The sequence below is a fragment of the Mustela lutreola genome, chromosome 6 (assembly GCF_030435805.1).
Source record: "Mustela lutreola isolate mMusLut2 chromosome 6, mMusLut2.pri, whole genome shotgun sequence".
In the NCBI taxonomy this organism is placed as follows: Eukaryota; Metazoa; Chordata; class Mammalia; order Carnivora; family Mustelidae; genus Mustela; species Mustela lutreola.
Genome location: NC_081295.1, coordinates 98977652 through 98993624, shown reverse-complemented (window position 1 = coordinate 98993624; position 15973 = coordinate 98977652). Strand labels below are relative to the sequence as shown.

At 42.7% G+C, this 15973-nt stretch overlaps 1 protein-coding gene across 15 annotated transcripts in view; it reads left to right on the top strand.

Annotated features, from left to right (window-relative positions):
* Positions 1-240: 240 nt before the first annotated feature.
* The window catches only part of PKHD1 (PKHD1 ciliary IPT domain containing fibrocystin/polyductin), a 475577-nt gene continuing 459844 nt past the window's right edge, over positions 241-15973 (top strand). For 13 of the 15 annotated variants that reach the window (XR_009354742.1, XR_009354743.1, XM_059178234.1 and 10 more), the window contains exons 1-6: positions 241-415; positions 7241-7460; positions 8220-8346; positions 9909-9986; positions 10601-10745; positions 14050-14158. Coding sequence is in view for 13 of the 15 variants with exons in the window: in XM_059178234.1 (XP_059034217.1) it covers positions 8295-8346; positions 9909-9986; positions 10601-10745; positions 14050-14158 (384 nt within the window). In the remaining 2 variants the exon portion in view is untranslated. Of the gene's footprint in view, positions 416-3270; positions 3339-7240; positions 7461-8219; positions 8347-9908; positions 9987-10600; positions 10746-14049; positions 14159-15973 lie in introns of all 15 variants that reach the window. The other 2 variants (XM_059178228.1, XM_059178227.1) reach the window with 2 other exon arrangements.

Sequence of the window (15973 nt, the reverse complement as noted above, 5' to 3'; positions counted from 1 at the left end):
TGTTTGGTCACTGACTTACTGGAAAATTCTTTCAATCATTAAATGCCTGTTTGTCTCACTGTGTGGACTTTTAAAATTCTTGTCTGGGGCACATGCAGTAAGTGGTGAAAAATGTAAGAACTCTTTCCTTGCTCATTAATGAAAGTCCCCGAGAAAAAAGCCTAAGTAGCTTGTGTTAATCATTAAACTTGCCCTATGGTCAGTTCTGAACTCTTACTTCGGTGCGTGTTTGGCCAGGACACAAACGAGTTAGGTGAGTTACAGTCCAACATGAGTGGGTTACATACACCGTAGCTACGGGCTGGGCTCTAACCAGGTGACACAGCCATCGGTTCCACCATCGGAGAGAAACGAGATCACATAGAAAGGAAAGACAAGCTCTCCCTTGAGTCACAACGAGACAGAAACAGATAAGGTACTGTATGATTCAGAAAAGTCTCTGTTCTCTATTCTGTAGGTATTGCATTTCTTGCCAAAGTCCAGGTCAACAAAAGGAAATGGAGGATCCGTATTAACAACCTTGCCACTCTGTCTCTGAATTCCAGAGGACCCGGGGGTGGGGTGAGGTGGGGTGGTGGGGAGGGGTGGGGGAGTGTGTGTGTGTGGGGGGTGACTCGCGAGGGAGGAGAAGAGGAAGGGGAGGAATGGGAGCATAGAGAGGTGCTGAGAGGACATTTGACTAAATGCACACAGCTCTTGTTTGGTTGGAAATTATCTGGCTGGCAGAATTACTAGGAGGCTGAGTTTATTCCTAGTAAGAATTCGTGGATTAATCATGTTAAGAAAAATTACACTTATTAAAGATTTGATTGCTCTATTCTAGAGGAGGAAGATGCAGGTCTGAGCATAGAACTTGAAGAAAACCAAACCCAACCCTTTAAGGAAGGGATCATTTAAAATTACTGATTTCTGTTGTTCCAAGCTGGGAAGCAGGAATTGAGATGAAGATTGAAATCATGCAGCCAGACTGAAAATAGACTCTCCTGTGCTGAGTATATTCTGTTGGGTATAATAGACAAGTCAGATCCTGGTCCTTGGTCTGAGTAGCAAACACTCCTGGGTACTTTTCTTTATGCAGTAGATGTAATTCTGAAAATTAAATGTTTTAAAATTGAATTCTATTCCAAATAGATGTAAAATATAGAGAGTTTTGCAACTTAAAGGAACATTTGTTGAATCCACTTGGGTATTATAGATTTCCCTTCATAAATGTAAGGAGCCTCCATCCCTACCCCATCTACCAGTACATGAAGGCATGTACTCAGATTGTCTCTGTTTTCCCAGCTCCTAGCACAGTGCCCAGCATATACTAGGAATATAATAAAAGTTTGTGGAGTTTAATTAAATATAGATTATTTCATTTATTGGGTTGTCTTAATCAGGATATTCCTATAAGTTTATTCTAAATTTCGTGCAGATATTCTTTTTTTTTTCTGGAGTTTATTGTGGCTTTTATATTTTCTGAAAGGGTATAACTGTTTTTGTTAGTTTCAGTGTTTTCTTAAAAATACAAATTAAATGTATACTTAGTAATACATATACGTATTCAGTTCTATCAACTTGTTTAACTTTTATTTTTTTATTATTATTTTGTAATTTTAATTTTTATTTTAATTCCAGTATAGTTAACACACAGTGTTCTATTAGTTTCAGGTGTACCATATTGATCCAGCAAATCTGTTGAACAATAGAGTAATATGCAGAATTGTTGAATCACAATTCATTTGCTGATCAAGAGCTCATCAAGGGAATCTCTTAAACCCCTTCAGCTACTTCAACCATCCCCCCACTCACCTCCCCTCTGGTAACCCTCTGTTCTCTGTAGTTAAAAGTCTGTTTGGTGGCTTGTCTTTTTTTTAACCCCTTTGGGTTTTGTTGTTGTTGTTGTTGTTGTTGTTGTTTCTTAAATTCCACACATGAGTGAAATCATATGTTATTTGTCTTTTCTTGACTGGCTTATTTCACTTAGCATTATACTCTCTAGGTCTATCCGTGTTGAAAATGGCGAGAATTCATATTTTTTATGGCTGAGTAACATTCCATTGCATATATATATATATATATATATACTACCTCTTTATCCATTCCTCTATCAGGGGACACATGTGGGCTGCTTCCATAATTTGGCTATTGTTGGTAATGCTGCAATAAACATAGGGGTGCATATAGCCTTCCCAACTAGTGTTTTTATATCCTTCTGAATTAGTGTTTTTGTATTCTTTAGGTAAATATCCAGTAGAGTTTTTTTTAACTTTTAGAAAATTTCACAGCCAGTATTTTTCAGAGGATTTTTTCTGTGTTCTGTGATTTGGGGTGCCCCGGGGGCCTCTCCAGAGCAGTCATCAGGACATTACTCAAGGCATATGGCTTTTTTTTCAGCTAGGCTTCCATAGATTCTTCTCATCTCACATGTGTGAAAACCATTTCTTTCAGGTTAGGTAAACCAGGCAGAGAGTCTAAAAATATATATTCACCAGTTAGAATTCTTTTACTGAATACCACGTGGGGCCTTTGCACAGAGATGTTTGTGGACATAGAAGACTGGGCCCTGGATCTCTTTGAGGAAGGGAATATTTATTTATTTATTTATTTAATAAAAAGATTTAATTAATTAATTTATTTGACAGACAGAGATCACAAATAGGTGGAAAGGCAGGCAGAGAGAGAGAGAGAGAGAGGAGGCAGCAGAGCAGAGAGCAGAGCAGAGAGCCCAACACAGGGCTTGATCTCAAGACCCTGAGATCATGACTGGAGATGAAGGCAGAGGCTTTAGCCTACTGAGCCACCCAGGTGCCCCGAGAAAGGGATAATTTAAAAGAAGAGGCATATATGCAGTATGTGGCCCAGGCTTCCCAAGATGTAAGAGGGAGGTTCAGAGAGCAGAGGGCAACCAGAATCGGAATGGCTGGGTGTTAGACGAGGTCACTGAGATGATGTGACTGTTGGTTGATCTGAGTTGGACATGGACCCCTGGAGGCTCCTCAGCCCCTCCCTTGTCCTCCTGTTCCCACAGAGCGAGATTTATTCTAAGAGACAGCCCTGAGCTAGTGATGTGTTGTTGAGGCTCTGTGGATGTCCTACATGTCTAACTTCGGTTAAGACCTCTATACAGATGTTTACGATTCTGGCAGGCAGATACGGAGATGTACTCTTATTGGGGATGTCCAAGATGAGCCTTGTGTGTAAACTCCCTTCCTTATTATCCCTGGTACCTACCAATCTGGAGCCGCCTGCCTCTTTCTTTGGTCTCTCCCTGCTGTCTGCGTACAGGAGTCCATTTGCAAGCCAACGGTTGATCATCTAACCAGGAGACCAAAGGAAAAGTCCTTAGGAAAGAGGTATCTGCAGGGGAAATCCTGTGCTGGCTGGTGGCCTCCATGTGGGGAGGGAGGGGTGGCCTGGAGGTGAGATGCTCGTGGACTGCCATGTGAGCACCGGGTCCCAAGAAAATGCCGGCTGGCCCCATGTGCTTGTTGGAGGAACTACTCAGAGCGCCTGGTGGCCAAGAGGGAAAATGAAGATTTTCTCTGCTCTGGGCCATTTGGCTAGACCCCGATGCCCCACTTGAGGTTGAAGCTCAAAGCTAGAAAGTTGGAAGAAGAGCTAACGTTAGAGAAAGACGTGCAGGTGTCCACTACTCTACTGGCTCTGGGGCTGGCAGACCAGGTGGAAAGAGCAGGATAATCGGGTGGAGAAGTTCATGTGCTGGTTTGCAAAGCGAGGAGGACATAAAATGTTGCGGCTTAAGACCCCAACACTTACGCCAAAGCCTGATTGGGATGTTAAGAAGTGGAAGCCCCAAGGAAGTGAGGAGAGCAAGGAGGATGAGGAAAGGGGGGTGTTGTGAAACAGACAAAGCGCCCTGTGCCATCCCATCCCTAATACAAAGGAAAGAAAAAGGCGCAGCATCAGCAACCCCAGCCAACTGGGGCAGCTGCCAGTTCAGGAAACATTCTGGAAGAGAGAACACACTCCCGCTGAATTTATTGATACAGATGTCAATTTCCATCCAAAGGTAAGTATCCAGGTACAGTTAGTTGGCTATGGGATGGATACAAGGGGCGTGTCATTTCTCTGAAATGCAGGAGACTGAGAAGACGAGCAATGTTCCCACATACTCTGCCCCCATCCCCCAGCAGTGCCTGCGTGATGTTCAGGCATTCAAGGGACCCACTTCCTTGTATACTGGATTATTTTAGCCTGTAGGGAGGCTTGACACAGCAAGGGGGTTCTCCCTAGGTACAAGGGGTCATGGAAATCTATACAGAGGGTACCACAGACTCTTAGGGATTTGGAAATGAGACAGGGAATTGATGCCCCTGTCCCTGAAGGCCCTGCTCAGGCTACATTCACCACAAGAATGAAAGCCAAGATACTGCAGTGTGCCCTCAGCTCCTGGTATGGGACGCTGAGATCCATGCTGAGTCCAGCTGTGGGACAAGACATTTATGATGCTGGACAATCCATCACTGATCTATGCGAAACTGACAAATCCTGGCAGTGGGTATGGGCCGTGATAAAGACCTGGTACAGAGAGGGAGCTCAAAAAAGCTGAAAATCTCTTTCAATTGGGTGGAAAGGGTCTGATAAAAGTAATGAGGATGTCACTGTGGTCTGACGCCCTTGCTGCCAGGGCTCCACCTGAAGAAATAGATTGGAAATCCATGCTCTGTTGGTCGCCCTATGGAAAACCTTAAGTCCAAACAACAGTTCAGATCAGTTCCATTGGCCCCTGTCATCCTTCCTTCCCCATATGCTCCAGCAGAGGCCATGGAGACATGGTCCTATTTGGGTGGGTGCCCTCCACACAGCCCAGGATCGCCTCCAGGTTAGGGCCAATAAAGAAGGTTGGAAGCCTCATGTTCAGCTCACTGTTCACTGGTCTCCCAGAGACTATCAAAAGGTGAGGGCTCTGGTGGCTTTTGGAGCTGAATGCACCCTGATACAGGTAACCCTCAGAAGTTTCCTGGCGCCCTCAGCACCATTGGCGGTTATAGAGGACAAACAGTTACAGTCAGGAAGCTCACTTTGACACTACAAATTGGGCATTCAACTCCACCAGAATACAAGTTTTTTTTTTTTTTTTTTTAAGGTTTATTTATTTTATATAGAGTGCATGTGGGCAGTGATGGGAAGTCACATCTCAAAGGTCGTGATATACAAGACGGGGCGAAAGAACATGACATCGAGTGGAGGTTACATCTCCCCCAGAACCTGCAAGCAGCAGGGTTCGTAGAAAGGACAAAAGGGGTATTAAAGCAGCAGATGAAATTATTAACAAGCAAAATTATTTGGCTGGGTGGGCTAAAATACTATCCCAGGCTTTAATACATTTGAATGATATATCAGTAGGGCCCCTAACCCCATGCACCACACTGGGGACATCTACCGAGACAACCAAATTGGCAAAGATATGGAAGTCTGGAAAACAGCCATTGCCCCATGTCTCATGTGGATCAGGATGTGATGCTGCTGAGAACACCGAGCCCCATCATACCTGGGAAAGGCAATATCTACAGCATTTACAACGGGGTGTCCTACTGGAAAGGGTGAATTACTTCCTGTCCCTGGTAAATGGGAGGTACTGTCTCTTCTGGATCCAGTTGATCCATGGCAAGCTGGACCTGCTGAAACACACTGTGTTTGAAATGGAACATGCACCACTGAAAGAGGGAGAAGGTGAGGGTTCTGGTCTGGCATATCCCCCACCCCACCTTAGTTCATCTCCTCTCATCTACCTCTGCTGGCCAGTATGTATGGTGTGCACAGCCAGGTCAAGTTCCTAAAGCTGCTCACTTCCCTCTCCTCAAGGCTGGGAGCATGTTCTGTTTTCCTACTGGTACAATAATTTGGCCACCATCTTTGTCCCTCCAATGGCCTGAAGGACATCATAAACACAGAGAAACCCTGATCACATTCACCCAGCAAGCTTTAAACGATAGCCGGGAAAGTCTGTCCTTACCAAACACCGAAATGTCTTCAGTGAGAAAAACTATCCTCCCAAACAGGATGGCTTTGGACACTATTATTGCCTCAAAAAGGCACCTGTGCCTTTCTCCAAACAGAATGTTCTATGTTCACACACGTGAGAGTCTGCTAATTAAATCACCGAGACACAAGTGAATGCCCTGAGCCATTCGACCCCTATCCTAGGGGACTTAGTCAATGAATGGTTGGGGTCATGGGGCTCTTGATGGAAAAATTATTACTTATTTTGGGGATCCTGGTCTTAGTCTATGCTTTTCCTTGCACGTGCTATGGTGTTGCTGTGCTATCTGCCTCTGAGTGCAGCCGGATAGCGTCCAAATGAGCCACATTGATGCCGACGGAAGTCCTTGCTGACTGTTCAGGGCACATTGCAGAAGAGGGGCTCATGAGATTATAAGCACTGGTTAGGAGGGGTGGAGTATTGGGAGGAGGGGTCATGGAGAGGACGTGACCTCCAGTTGACCAGAGAGCTGACCCAGACAACTGGGCAATTGGAGGCTCCTCACTCCCGACTGCCACTCCGTCCTTGAAATGTACACTCCGCCCACCTTTCCCACAGTGGCAACCATTTTCAAGGGCATGGCCTTGAGAGAGCAATGTGGTGCTGAGACTATTCGCTTGGTATAGTTTGAACCCAGCTGAGGCCTCTCTGTAAACGTTTAAGATTGAGGCAGGCAGGTGTGGAGATCTACTCTCCCGAGGGTGCCCAGGACAAGCCTGTAGATACGTTTCCTTGCTCGTTGAACCTGCCGCCTTCCAGTCCAGAGAGGCCTGTCTACCGCTTTCCTCTGTCTCTCCTTGCTCTCTGGGTAAGGGGGCAGCAGACAAACCAAAACAGAGGGTGGGGAGCAGGTTCAAGGGAGGAGGTAGCTGGAGGTAGCAGGGCTGGGAAGGAAAGCCGGGATTTCATTAGATCATGAGAGAGTTTGGGGAGTGCAGAAGGCACCCACAGGAGACAAGGAAGGGGCTGACCGGATGAAGGCTTCTCTGAGAGGTGACGGGGAGAACCGTCCCGTGCAGTGCAAGGTTCGCTTTGGAGAGCCACGGCAGGGAAAAGTTGGAAAGAGAGGGGCTCAGATCCTGGCCCACGGAGTAATCAGAGACGGGGCTTTGCTCTGGAAATAGCCCCTGAAAGGAAAACTAACAGCCCCACAGTGTCTCCTTTGTTCCAGGCCCTGTGTTAATTTCTTTGCATATATCCCCTCAGTTACTGTTGATAAAGATTCTGAGAAGTAATCTTTTTTTTTTTTAGGAAAATATTTTATTGATTTATTTTAGAGAGAGAGAGAAAGAGAAGCAAGTGCGAACTGCGGGGAGAGCAGAGGGAAGAGAGAATCTCAAACGGACTCCGCTCTAGTTTTGGACGTAGATCCCAGCAGGGGCCTCAGTCCCACGACCCTGAGATCGCGACCTGAGCCAAAACCAGGAGTGGGTGGCTTAATGGGTGGAGCTGCCCAGGACCCCACTGAGAGGTATTCTTATCATTTTATGAATGATGGAGGTTTGGCATTGAATTAAAAACACTAAGCAGAACAATAGCACAAAAAAGCCAGTATTTAGGGAAGAGAGACCTGAGGACTGGGCCACCATTCCAAGGAAAAGGGATAGAGAGACCCTGAAATCATGGTGTCCAGTTTGAAGGGTGCAGCTTTTTCTTCCTGTTTCTTTCCTTCCTTCCTCCTCTGCTGTGAGGACAAGACAGTTCCCTGCCCTTGCCCCAAATTCCCATTAGTACCCTTTTTTTTTTAAACCCAGTACCATACTTAACACTTGCTTTGTTAAACTTTTAATTTTATTTATTTATTTTTTGTGTTGATCGATTTCCTGGAGGACTGAGACTCTTCTAGAAACGAAACAAAACAAAATAACCTCCCCCTCCCCCCACCCCACAACTACTATTAACTTGTATCTTAATATCTAGAATTTATTATTTTTTAGATTAAACTTTTGCTCAATAATGAATTAATCAAAGAGGCTGTTCTTATTTACCCAGCTTAAACATGCATAAACTAAGTTGGTGGGAGAGTCGGGGGGTAGAATAGTTTTGATTTTATAGAAGATTCTTAGATTATCCTTTTCTCCTGAGCTTGGGAGGATGGCAGGTCCCTTAGAAGGCTCAAGAGCCATGTTGGTATCACTGCCTTAATTTCCCAAATTTTAGCACAGTCAAGTAATAATATGTGAGCAAAAAATGATGGTAATTTTTCTTTTTTTTTTTTTAAATGCAAAAGCTACACTGCTCCTGCAAAATTGAAAATGCCTGTAAGGTCTGAGCAATTTTGAGAGGATTGATTTAAGTGGACAGGATGACTGTCTGGCTGATCTCTCTGATGAGTATGGAAATACTACTTCTGGCAGGTGAGTGGGATGTGCTCTGAAGGGATTATAGCTAGAACACAACAAGGTACCTTGAGAATTAGTTTATAGATACTTAAAATATTCTTTGGGAAGATAGTCTTGAAGCATCTGTTCTGGGTTTAAATTTTCTCTACTTTCTCTACTTAAAGGTTATTTTTTCCTGTTTAGTTGTTGAAGCTATATATAAGTTATGAATATATAATTCTATTTTTTAATGGCCAATGGAGGGTGCTGTTATGGTCTAAAGCTTCTAATCATAATTTATAGCCTTCTTTTTATAATTCATTTTTGAGCCATATGATGTAATTCTTTTTAGATTTTATTGCTTTATCTTCCCAAAGGGAATAGCTTATCTTGTCTTAGTGGTTAATAAGTGCTTGTATCAAACTCTTCGTTTCCCAAATCATGTCTCTAATTTTCTCTGTAATTTTGGTTGTCCTTGGCATCTTTTTATGGCATTTGTTTGGGACCTACTTTAGGTTGAAGTATCTAATCCACTTTTGAAGGGTAAGCATGGGCTGCTCTGGCCGGGACTGCCATGAGTAATTGTGTTGGTACAAATGACTCCCCACCACCTTTGGCAATGCATCATGCCCCCTGTGTAAATGCACATGGAAGGCCTGGGCTAACCAGAGTTAGCACGGCCTGGATTATATTTTATCTTTTCTGATATTGGAAATGTAAAGTGTTCTGCAGATCACGCTTTTGCTATCTATGATCTCGCTGAGGAGCTGACTGATTTTTGATGGCTCCTTGAGTTGGTTTTGTGTTGGCTAAGGCATGTCCAGGAGTGTCTTCAAAGATAAGGATTTTATTATTATGCTCAGCCAGTGGTTTCAATGCAAGAACCTAACTTGTGAGAGCCTGTATGTGTGTTGTCTTCAGTTTGTTGTTGTTGTTTTCAAGGAAATTCCAGCACAGATGCATGCTTCAGCCTTTCTCTGAGCAGGCAAGGCAAAACAATCTACAGAATTTTGTGTCCATCGGGGAGTCATTCTGGTCACGTAGTCAAAAGGAAGAAATCAGAGGATGGTACACTGAGCAGGATGATTGAGATAGGGACAGCTTCTACAAGTTTCTCCTCTTGTCTGGGAAGTGGAGTTACAAGAAATAAATAGTGGCTTTACAGCTAAAATAGGACTACCTAATTCAGGGGTGGGACAGAGAGAACAGATCATATGTGTTTAATTAGGAACCAAATGTGTCTTGAGGCCCTTCCCAAATGACGTAGAACTGTAGGAATGTTCTGGTGAACTGTGGGTTTTTGGAGGTCCAAAATAAGAGGATTAGTCAGAACTCTCCTTAAAATGGAAGTTTGGAAGGTGTGATCCCCAGGCTCATAGCACCAACAGCACCAGCAGCTCCTGGTCAGAACTGTAAGTTCTTGGGCCTTCCCCTACACTGACTGTATCAAAAACTCCAGGGGTGGGGCCCAATAATCCGTGCTTTGTCAAGCCCTTCTGGTGATTCGGAGGAATGCTAGTTTTTGTTTTTATAACATTAGGGAAGCAGGTGTATTGACTCTGAACTTCAAACTCACTGTTTTTCTTACTCATTGACAGTGCCTTCCCGGAGTTTCCACATTGAACCTGAAGAAGGTAGTCTTGCAGGGGGAACGTGGATCACGGTCATTTTTGATGGTGGGTTTGGCTCTTACCAAAAGCAAGTTTCTTACTTACTGGTAGTAAGAATCCTAAATAATACATGAGGCTTTGGCTAAGGACAGGTGTAAAAGAAGGCCCGAAGGGCATTGGACCCACTCACACTGATTTCTGTGTTTCTAGACGCTCGCTTGCTGATGTCACAGAAGGAGAGTCCATCACACCATCATATGCCCGTGCCTGCTTTCTTATCCAAAGCTGTGGGATGGGACCCTAGGAGCCCCAAGTGACACAATATGGAAGCATGTAGCAGAGTCCTTGGCAATGTGTTCCCAGAGTCTTGCAGATGGTTCTACATGTGGGAACTTCTAAACTACAGCTCAGCTTCCCCATCTGTACCAGAGTAGAGAGTAATTGTGATGGCTGAAAGTGGATTTCAGTGGATGGACTCAAAGAGAGAAAATTCTTCTTATAAACTCATAAATGAGACCATCCGTTTACACTGGAGTCATAAATGCATTTGGAAATGAGTAGTCATTTCATCCTCAGACAAGCTCAGCATGTCACACGGCCCTGTGCAGCCATGTTTTTATATTCTCCAGTGTGGATTGCAACTCTGCTCAGCCTGAGATTCCCCTTTCCCTTGTGTTTAGGTTTGGAGTCGGAGTTCCTTTATTCTGCCAATGGCGCTCAGCTGGAGATACACCTGGTGAATGTGGCTGAGCCCTCCCTGCCCAGCATCCCTTGTGATGTCTCTCCCGTCTTCTTGGATTTGCCGGTGGTCATGTGCAGGACCAGGTAACCTGTCTGGGTAGGAGAAGATCAGACAGGGCCAGTGCTTTGCCTATCGCTGTAATTTGGGGTGGCACATTAGAGCAACTCCCTCTATAGCTATAGCTTTAAAAATATTCCACACATGGGACGCCTGGGTGGCTCAGTTGGTTAAGCAGCTGCCTTCGGCTCAGGTCATGATCCCAGCGTCCTGGGATCGAGTCCCACATCGGGCTCCTTGCTCCGCAGGGAGCCTGGTGCTCCCTCTGACTCTTCCTTCCACTCTGTCTGCCTGTGCTCGCTCTCACTCACTCTCTCTCTGACAAATAAATAAATAAAATCTTTAAAAAAAAATATTCCACATGAATACGCTTCTGCGAAGGGCACTAAGGCTTAAGGGAGGATGAAAAGATAGGAAAGAACTTTGAGACATTTATAAGGAGGGGTTGGATTGTGTTTCCAGCTGTGCTTTCTTGTTGTTTGCAAGGAGCTCTATCGCTATTAAGATTTCAATAAATGGTGCCATTTCCCCATCTAAAGAACTCAACTCTTGAAATAGGTATAATTATAGTGATTGTTCCTAAACCCAAGACCAATTAGAAAGGAAATTTGCTTTCGTCCTCAGCCCATTTCCTTTTTGGTATGATTGGTACAGGATTCCAGGTCACCTACCGTCCTATTCAAGTTCTTGATGGCTTATGAAGTTTCATACAAGTTCGTTCTCATGTCTTAGAGATCCCGTGTGAAAGTGGATCATTGCTTAAGAGGACAAGAAATTATCATTTCCTTTTGTTTTCTGTTCTCCCCTTCAGGAAGCCTCCCTTTCTTCCATCTCTGCCTCCTGAAATCTAACGTGCAAATGTCAGCTCTTCCCTGAACATACAACTGAGTGTAATCTTGCTCTTCTTTGAAAGGGGGGGGATAGAGGCTGACCTCTAGGTGATGCTTGCCACAGCTTTGAGGAAGGAGCCCGTTTTGTAATTTACAAGAGGCATGGCGCGTGTGGCGCAGTGGCCCCGTGTTCTCAATCCTGTGTCTCTCATGACGCTTAGGTTTATTGTTCACTTGTCACTTTCATCCTAGAAGGAAGTACTCTGAGGACAAGGGATATGTTAGTATCACCCTTGTTGTCCTTATGGTACTTAGCACAACAGCTTGTGAGTAGGCGTGGCTCTCTAGATGACTCTTGAACTGAACTTTCTTGCAGCCCTCCTGCTATTGGTTTTATTTATTTATTTATTTATTTCATAAATTGATTGCTTTATTGATTAAACAAATGACAATAATTAAATAATTAAAGGAAAAAAGTATTTTTATTACATATAGAAATAATCCTCCAAAAATTCTCTACTCAGTATCCTTCTTCTATCAGTAGAATACATTGGATGAATTTCATTATTCTTTGATAACTGAAACCTTAAAACGCTGTAGATTTTTCATTAGCAAAATTTTTTTCATTGTGCTATCATAAACATAGAAAAAACAACTTAGATTTAGATTTACCATCGATGGGTGCTGTTTGGTAGTGTAATTGCCTTTAAAATCTACTATTTTTATCTCTCACATACATAAAAAAGGATTCTAGTTTTTGCAGTGCTAATAATTGGCTTCTAGATTCTAATAAAATTTTATTTGACAGGCATATTCTTAGCAATACCCGGAGATTTATCCCCTTCTCTTCTTCTACTCCTATTGTGTTATCTCACTTGTTTCCACATCTCAGTCATCAGAAATATACCAGTGATGTCCAAATCTGTATTCAGGCCAGATCTCTCTCCTGAATTCCAGACCCACATTTCTGATGGTCTGATAGCCATCCCCACTTTGATACCCCACAGGTTGTACTTTTTTTTTTTTTTTTTAAATTTTTTTATTTCTTTTCAGCATAACAGTATTCATTGTTTTTATACCACACCCAGTGCTCCATGCAATCCGTGCCCTTTCTAATACCCACCACCTGGTTTCCCCAACCTCCCACCTGCTATTGGTTTTAAAACTCGGTTGTATGTCTTCCTCACATTTTATAGTGGATATGGGCATAGGGTTCCTGCAGGAACTTGCTATGAAATAGATCAAAACTCTGAAGTTTTGTATGTTCTATTTCCCTCAATGCCAACATATTAATTATTTTGAGATGTACCATATAATCTATTTTAGAGGAAAGAAACACTGTCCTCGTACATGTACTCATGGGTTGGAAGATGAATATCCAGTTCAATTAACCCTCAAATGTGAAAAAATGTACATTTTATCATCAGTGAAATACCATCATATTCATTAACATAAAGACATATCTGCTTTCACCAGGACAGGCACTATAGCCTCTAAATCAGCACTGTCTAATCCAGATACTACCTTAGCAACAAATGTAATTTAAAATTTTCCAGTAGCCATATTTAAAAAGTCAAAAGAACCAAGTGAAATTATTTTAATTATTTTTATTTAATGTAACATATCCAGAAAATTATTTCATGTATAATCAATATATAAATTACTAACACTATACTTTATATATTCTTTGCACACCAGGTCTTCAAAATCCACAGGGATTTTACATTTAGCATATTGTATTTGCGACTAGCTGCATCACAAGTGCTCAGTAACCACGTATGGCTAATGGTGGCACATTGGATGGTGCAATTTAAGTAATTAAACTCATGCTGGAGAGTTTGGTGAGAAAATCGTGGAGGGGAGGCACTTCTTAATTCTAGCTCCTTTGTCATCCTATTCCCTCTCTTACAAAAGTCAACATGAAGGGAGCATCAAAAAGGCAAATAAATCATTGTGATATTTGTGAAAAGAGGAGAGGGGATCCAGGATTCTTTTGGTGCATATATGAAGTGTTTATGGGCTGCTTGAATATGATGAAGGCAAGAAATTTTTTGGCAACATATGAATGAAATCAATGTCTTTTTTTCCTGAAAGAGCCTAGGATTTAAGCCCAAGTCACCCTTGACCCGTGATGTTTGCACATATAATTTTCTTAATCTCTTTGGAACTGTCAGCATTTTTTTTTTAATGGAAACTAGGATTAGATTATCTATCAATGTCTGTTCCAAGTCTTGAAGTCCCATCAACCTACAATTCTGCAAGATAGACTTTTTTTTAATTTTAAGGGCTTTCTGTAAAACAATTATAACACGTTGGTGTAGGATCCAATCTTTAAAGTCTTGTGGGTAAGTGGATCTAGACTGTAGAAAATGAAACATAGGAATCCTTGCTTAGCTCTGATTCACAGGTGCTGGAAGAAATTCGGAGTGATCTCATGGGGCTGTTGGCTTTGGTAGTTCACAGTTTTTGGTTCACAAGGATTTCCACTTTCTGCCCTCAGATCTCTGCTCTCTGAAGCACACGAGGGTCTCTACTACCTGGAGGTGCATTCTGGGGGACAGGTGGTGGGCAGCCCCAGTCCAGGACCACGAGACAACTGTATGTTCAAGGTGGGTTCTGAGGATGGAGGAATGTGTATTTACCTTGTCTGAGGGTAGGCCTGTGCTATCAACCAGCAAGTTCTAAGTCAGCCAGAGTCTGCTTTGTCAGGGTAAGAAGAAAGGTGGATGGTAGTTGTGAGGTGTCTGAGATGATACCAATGAAAGTTAAGTGTGGCACACTTGTCAGACTCTGTGATTTATGTGCATTAATTTGATGCTCACATCAACTTTATGGGGTAGCTATTTATTATCCTGGTTTTACAGATGAGGGACTTATGGCTCAGGGAGATGAAATAATGTGCCCATCTCATCAATAATTTTGCCTATGTCCTCCAGGTACTAAATGGCAGAACTACAATTTTTTAAAAATTAGTTTAATTTTTAATTTTTGTATTGACTTATGATGTCCTCTAAGTTTCAGGTATATATCATAGTGATCTGATATTTTTATACATTACAAAGTGATCCCCGTGATAAGTCTAGGTGGCCATCTGTCATCATACAGAGTTATTACAATGTTATTAACTATATTCCCTCCGCTGGTGGGAATGTAAATTGTGTGAAGCCACTGTGGAAAACAGTAAGGAGGTTCCTCAAAGAATTAAAAACAGAAATATGATCTAGCAACTTCACTTCAGGATATTTATGTGATGACAATGAAAACACCAATTGGAAGAAGTAGATGCTACCTTATGTTTATTATTTATAATAGCCACATTACAGAAACAGCCTAAGTGTCCATCAACAGATGAATGGATAAAGAAGATGGGGTATATATACACGATGGAAAGTTACTCAGCCATAAAAAAGAATAAATCTTGCTATTTGTGACAACATGGACATAATGAGAGGGTCTTAAGCTAAATGAAATAAGTCAGACAGATACAGACCAATACTGTATGATTTCACTTACATGTGGAATCTAAAAGAACTGAGATTTGAACCTGAATTGAGGATTCTATTTTTTTTTTTTTTAATTTTGTTTGTATGTCACAGAGAGAGTCGGAGAGAGAGGGAGAGACAGAGAGAGCATAAGCAAGGGGAGCTGCAGAGGGAGGGGGAGAAGCAGACTCCCTGCTGAGCAAGGAGCAGATACTGGACTCGATCCTAGGACCCTGGGATCATGACCTGAGCTGAAGGCAAACATTTAACTGACTGAGCCACCCAGGCGCCCCCGTGCATTGGATTCTAAGTCTTCATCTAAACTGAAGCCCATGTGAAGTCACAAAGATTATCTTTGGCCAATGTTTCATGTCAGAGCTGCAGTTCTCCTACATCTCAGTAGGGGGAAGGGACTCAGAGACCCAAGTTCTACCTTGCCCTCTGCTTCATGGTTGATTGCTGCTCCTCTTTCCAATCCTAGACTGAAAGGGCATTTGCTAGTGGTATTCTCCTTCAAGCGCAGATCTAAAGGGAAGCAGAGAGAGCGAGAGTTCATGAGTTAATGCCTAACTTATGCTGGAGAAGCAATACGCATACTTGGTTTTAATTCTGTGTTTGGTTCAGCCTCTTGTCCATTTCAGGTTAGTTTTCCACTAACCTCTGAAAGGATAGCTCCTAGATGTTTCATAAAAGCCTTGAGGTTTGACGGAGCTCATTGTCATGGTTGTCCTTACCACAGGGTGACCCCACTGAAGGGCTGTTCATGAAAGTCTCGGTCATTAATTAATGCTTCTTTAGAACAAGACTTCATCCCCTAAATTCATCCCTGTTGCGATTTACATTTCATACAGGCAATTCATCGACAAATTTGGAATTTGCTGTCAGTTCACATTTAACAACTTGCTTCTCCCTCCCAGAGAATCTTGTAATTGTGCTTCTGTA